At 43.5% G+C, this 6,263-nt stretch overlaps 2 protein-coding genes across 2 annotated transcripts in view; both read left to right on the top strand.

The window, feature by feature from the left end:
- LOC310821412 (myeloid-associated differentiation marker-like) overlaps positions 1-1,857 on the top strand; it is a 2,590-nt gene extending 733 nt beyond the window's left edge. Inside the window, exon 1 of the mRNA XM_083693441.1 lies at positions 1-1,857. This exon is cut by the window's left edge and continues 733 nt beyond it. Coding sequence (XP_083549567.1) covers positions 1-659 — 659 coding nt within the window. The 3' untranslated portion in view covers positions 660-1,857.
- Positions 1,858-2,269: 412 nt separating this feature from the next.
- tex2 (testis expressed 2) overlaps positions 2,270-6,263 on the top strand; it is a 39,976-nt gene continuing 35,982 nt past the window's right edge. Inside the window, exons 1-2 of the mRNA XM_083693810.1 lie at positions 2,270-2,431; positions 3,498-3,604. The gene's annotated coding sequence lies outside the window, so the exon portion shown is untranslated. The remainder of the gene's footprint in view (positions 2,432-3,497; positions 3,605-6,263) is intronic.

Genomic DNA, 6,263 nt, shown 5'->3' with positions numbered 1-6,263 from the left:
CCACGCTCATGTCGCTCAGTGCCTCAGTGTTCTTCCCCTGGGTGGTCATGGGGTACACCAGTCACCAAGGTAACCAAAGTCAAGACGGTCTCGTTCGGCCGCGTCCCATCGCCGCTGCCGTGACCGCCTGTCTGACGTTCCTGGCGTACGCCTCGGAGGCCTACCTGATCAGGACCCAGACGCAGGACCAGAGAGGCTACATGGCCAGCGTCCCCGGCCTGCTCAAGGTGCTCCAGTTCTGGGGAGGGCTTCAGATGATCCCCTTGCTGGTGGAGGCGACCCGTGGCACTTCGACGGCCGTGGAAGAAGACGTTAGGCTACAAGGTTGGCAGCTGTGGGTGTCAGCGTCAGTGTACTCCCTCTGTCTCCTCATGTCCCTGGTGACTGTGATAGTGGTGTTGGGGGATTGTGCCGGACGCTGCCTTTTACCGTTTGACCGTATCCTAGCGGGGTTCAGCCTGATGGGCGTGCTGCTCTACATGGTCTCCATGGTGATATGCGTCAGCCGGGTGTTACACCTATGGAAGGATCCCAAACAGAGGGGCCTCAACAACGAGTTGGTTGTCGTGGAGACGGTGGTGGCCGGCGTCACCATGCTAGCTTACACAGTGGACTTGGCCTTCTCTGTCAAGTCGCTCCGCAACAGAAGTCACACCTGAGGATGTGCTGCACCTGCCAACCTGCATAGGTGGTTGATCGGACCTGGGTTCATATGGTATTTGGATTCATAACTTGGCCAAAAGTGCAAACCCTGGTCGTCTGACATTCCAGTCAGACTCAACCAAACGCTCAAAGAATTTGAAAAGTATTTTGAATACTTGAGGACCCAGGTCTGTAACTGATAGACATGTAGAGTATATGGACATGAGAGCAGGTCGTTATAAGAGTGGCAAATGGTCACATTGCCAAAATTCATGTAATTGAGAATCAATGTTGTTGATGTTTTTGATTGGTTGATATTGGTTGGTGCTGTTGCTTTAAAAGGAAATCGAGTTTAGAAAATGGTTTGTTCTTAAAATGTGTATTCATAGAAATAATGAAATGTTTTATATGTATTAACACGTTTTGATTAGTTTTTATTATAAATTTGAGATACCTGAATGTGTGACAATGAATTAATCTAGTTAATCACTCAATTAATCACTCAATTTGATCTGTCAAAATACATACTGACATAATAGAATGGGCGATTGGTTTTGAAAACACAGGAAACAGACCTAAATTGATGTGGCACAGACAGTTCATCACCGCAAAAAACCCCAGTTGAGCTGGTATTCATGCTAACGTCACCACACACATACGTCAGTCCTGTGTATGTATTTCAGTAATATCACTAAATTAGTAATATCACTTATTTTAAATAGACTGGCTTTAGATTACATTCCTATATGTAGCTTGTAGTGGGTCGTTGCTGTGGTGTACTTTGTTTTATTTCCATTATGCAGAGAGGAACAGTTACGGTTTATGTACACTAGGTGGTGACACTCTCATTGCCATGCAAAGCCGATATTCAAATCGACGGGGTCTACTTTGAATGAAAGTAATTTCACTGTTCAACTGTCTGGTCTCTCTACTTACATAGTGCATACATGCTCTGTCGTGCAGTTTTCAAGGGCTGGGGGAGTATAAATACTCATGTGTATGCATTACATTAGATAAGGGTCTATTATTATGATGATAATCAATGCTGTATCAAGACACCAGCAAGTTTGATCAAATAGAACATCCACGTGTCTATTTCCCATGAGAAGAAACACGTTTACCAGAGAAATAATGTTTATTTTCCATGACATTAAATAAAGGTAATCATTATACTCTCTCAATTCAGAGTGATGTAATATTCAATTGAATTTTGCTGTCCACTGTGAATTGGTTTGGTGTCTTATTGGCAAAGAATAATCGGTTAATGTCTATGTCAATAGCATAGTGACAATGTGGAAAACAGTGATCACATGAGTGTGCTGTCTTCTCCAATGATAATTCTTCTGAATAATTTTCACAGCACCCTTTGGTGAAATGGGAGCGACTAGGTCTTCATGACTTTGTTTGTCCTATTTACAGTACATTCTCAGATCTGTCAATGATACGCCAACTAATCATTCCTAAACCCAAACCGTAAATCGATCCCCGAACTCGCGACCGTTCGCAATGATCCATGATGATCCCACTTATCGACGTCGATTACTCTGGCCTTGTGAGACTTGACTGTTTTTTCATTCAGGAACTGGGAGCTGTGACTGAGCGTCCACAGTACAGTAACAGTCAGCTTGTCAACAGGCTGGCACAGCAAGAAACGAGGTTCCGATAACGACATACTTGGAACTGATCACAATACCCCGTTGTCGTGTCGGTACACCCGTAAACAGCCGTTGTCGTCGTTTTGCGGACTTTTTAAATATATTCGTTTGGAAGACAATGAACTCGGGACACGGTAAGCGATCTCGCCAGTCTTGAAACAAACAGAACACACCTCGTTTTATATATCTGTGAGTTTGACACCGCGATGACATGCTGACGAGACGACCTCACATACGTAGACGGATTTTTCTGATATATTTGTTGTTCAGTTCTTTGTTATTGTCCTTCCGCCAAACAATGATTTGGGGGCTTTACTGTGACCGGTCAATCACGTTAAGATGTATGGTAGCAAAAGGGAGAGTTGTTTGAGCCAATTATCCAGTGATTAGTGTAGTAGTCTGGCTTTATTAGCGGGCTTAGCTGCACCACAAGGCACGGCTGAGATTGGTATGTTTCTCGACTGTTTACTAACTACTTTAGGCCCAGCTGTCAAAGCGTGTAATGTGCGCACGACTTAGTTTATTATTAGGTAATAACAGGAGCTTGCTAATCACAAGTGCTGTAGCTGCCTCTCACTGTTGTCAAAACACAGTTGGGGAAACAAAAACCCTTGCTCTATATGTTCTATAGAGTCTATGTAGCCTTATAAACATGTATATAACTTTCTATATGCACTTATAGGGGATTATAACTGTAACTAATTAGCCAAGGTAGTCAGACAGATACACTGGAGGCCGGAGGCTGATTCTGGTACTTCTAGTAAAATGTTTCTAACCATGTGGGCTAGATCTCACATGCAGGTTTCATCTACCAAGCATGTCATATTCACTCATGGAAAGAGCTGGTCCCTCTTTCACCTCAGTAGCGTAGTACAACTTTGAGTGAAATAACAACAGTACACCGTCCGTGAGGATTACGTAACAAGCTACATGGTGAATGTTCAGTTTGGCTCTGGGTCTGTTTACATTGTCATGAAGTCACTGTTGTCACTTGCTGATTGGAACATTGGCTTTTGGCATGAAGCTGTCCTTAATCGCACAATTTGAGAGACAACAGTGACGTACCTTGAGATAGTTACGAGGACTTCGGCTATGCCTTCAGCCAAAGCAAATGCTGTGTCTGTGTGTGTGTGTGTGTGTGTGTGTGAGAGAGAGAGAGATGTATATATTGTCACTGCAGGTGTGTTCCTCTCTTAACAGACCAGCTTTGAGCAGTATGGACACGTGAGACTTGCCTCTACATACTGTACTGTAGCCAAATGCAGACACTGAAAGTGGACTGGATTGAATGGCAGTGAGGATACGAGGTAAGCACTCTGCCAGTAAATCTGAACCAATCTATTCCTGAGAGAGAGAGAGAGAGAGAGAGAGAGAGAGAGAGAGAGAGAGAGAGAATCGATTCCTGTAACACACCCTCTCAAACACAGCCTTGTTCCAACTAGAAAAGGTGAAGATTGCACCACTGTACGGTCGAGGACAGTTTGTAACCATAACAATTCACAGATAGCAAATTGTGATGTTTTCAGCTCAGATAACTACAAGGACGTTATCACTATAGGGTATCACAGTACTGTATACATAGTACTGTTAGAATATTTGAGTATTCATGTGCTGTTTGTCAAGGCAGTTGACATGGATTTGGTTAATTGGCCTGTAGCCTAGCAGTTGTGGTGTATTTATACAGTAGTGTGTTGTAAAGGGCAGACATTTTTACAATTCAGTTGGACCGCTTTGACGAAGGAGCTTGCTCCAAAACGCGTTAATAAAACATCTTTGAAGGGATCAAGTTGCCGTCCAGAGCCTCTCTTTTTGATCCAGCAGTGTGTGTTTGTATCAGAGGTAGCCTTGGGGCTGTGGTAGTACTCATTGCTGACACACACTTGTCCTCTGGAGTGTTTTCTCAATGCCACGTTAGAAATAACAGTGTACAGGAGACCTTGAGGAAGGTGTTTGTTGTCTTCCCTTTCTCTAGCACTGTGACTGCTTTCTCTAGCACTGTGACTGCTTTCTCTAGCACTGTGACTGCTTTCTCTTTCTCTAGCACTGTGACTGCTTTCTCTAGCACTGTGACTGCTTTCTCTTAGACTGTGACTGCTTTCTCTTTCTCTAGCACTGTGACTGCTTTCTCTAGCACTGTGACTGCTTTCTCTTTCTCTAGCACTGTGACTGCTTTCTCTAGCACTGTGACTGCTTTCTCTTTCTCTAGCACTGTGACTGCTTTCTCTAGCACTGTGACTGCTTTCTCTTAGACTGTGACTGCTTTCTCTTTCTCTAGCACTGTGACTGCTTTCTCTAGCACTGTGACTGCTTTCTCTTTCTCTAGCACTGTGACTGCTTTCTCTAGCACTGTGACTGCTTTCTCTTAGACTGTGACTGCTTCCTCTTTCTCTAGCACTGTGACTGCTTTCTCTAGCACTGTGACTGCTTTCTCTTAGACTGTGACTGCTTTCTCTTTCTCTAACACTGTGACTGCTTTCTCTTTCTCTAACACTGTGACTGCTTTCTCTAGCACTGTGACTGCTTTCTCTAGCACTGTGACTGCTTTCTCTTTCTCTAACACTGTGACTGCTTTCTCTAGCACTGTGACTGCTTTCTCTAACACTGTGACTGCTTTCTCTTTCTCTAGCACTGTGACTGCTTTCTCTAGCACTGTGACTGCTTTCTCTAACACTGTGACTGCTTTCTCTTTCTCTAGCACTTCTCTGTCTTAATTGTGATGACTGTGATGTAGAGTTGATTCACGTACACACCTGACTGGACTAATCAAAGGTTTGATGATTGAACCAGCTGTGTGGGTGCTGGGCAGACTAATGGACCTTTTTTAAGTCCCACTGGATAAAAGCATCTGCAAAATGACTGAAATGTAAATGTATAAAGGCCTTCAAACCAAGGCTTACCACAGTACACTGGCATTGCCTTGAGTGCAGGTGATTTAGAAGTCAAAAGGCATCGAAACGTCAACCGTTTTCTTTAGACAAACTGACCCCTGAGGAAGAGTCAACATGTTGTTGTGTTAAGCAACCTGTTGCACTTGTTGTGTAGACATGGTCCTATTTTTCTATTGATTGTCATAATAGGGACAATGTAGGTGTACAGTGTCTGTTTAAAATATGGTCATATAGGCATTGTGGCCTATAGTATCAGTTAATGTGATTTGGTATGATACAGTAACGTACCGTAGTTAATGTGGTCCTCTGTGGCGCAGTTGGTAGAGCATGGCGCTAACAACACTTAGGTTGTGGGTTTATTTCCCGCTGGGACCATATATACTGAAAAATGTATGCAGTCACTGCAATATAAGTCGCTTTGGATAAAAGCGTCAGATAAATGGCGCATATTATTATATTAATGCTCCACAGTCATTTCCAACCATTACTCATCTGTCAAGTATGAGTCATAGGCCTGCAGTACTGTTTAAGTACAGTGTTCTATTACACCTGGCCTTAGGCAACTCTCTCTACCCATATGCTGCATATTAGGCCATATACACTCACCGAACACTATACTAATACTGGGTAGGGCCTCCCTTTATTAGGAACACTATACTAATACTGGGTAGGGCCTCCCTTTATTAGGAACACTATACTAATACTGGGTAGGGCCTCCCTTTATTAGGAACACTATACTAATACTGGGTAGGGCCTCCCTTTATTAGGAACACTATACTAATACTGGGTAGGGCCTCCCTTTATTAGGAACACTATACTAATACTGGGTAGGGCCTCCCTTTATTAGGAACACTATACTAATACTGGGTAGGGCCTCCCTTTATTAGGAACACTATACTAATACTGGGTAGGGCCTCCCTTTATTAGGAACACTATACTAATACTGGGTAGGGCCTCCCTTTATTAGGAACACTATACTAATACTGGGTAGGGCCTCCCTTTATTAGGAACACTATACTAATACTGGGTAGGGCCTCCCTTTTGCTCTCAAAACAGCTTCATTTTCTCGTGGCGTTGA

Source organism: Argentina silus (genome assembly GCF_951799395.1).
Source record: "Argentina silus genome assembly, chromosome: 22".
NCBI classification, from domain to species: Eukaryota; Metazoa; Chordata; class Actinopteri; order Argentiniformes; family Argentinidae; genus Argentina; species Argentina silus.
The sequence above is the reverse complement of the archived record's forward strand: the minus strand, read 5'-3'. Positions and strand labels throughout refer to the sequence as shown.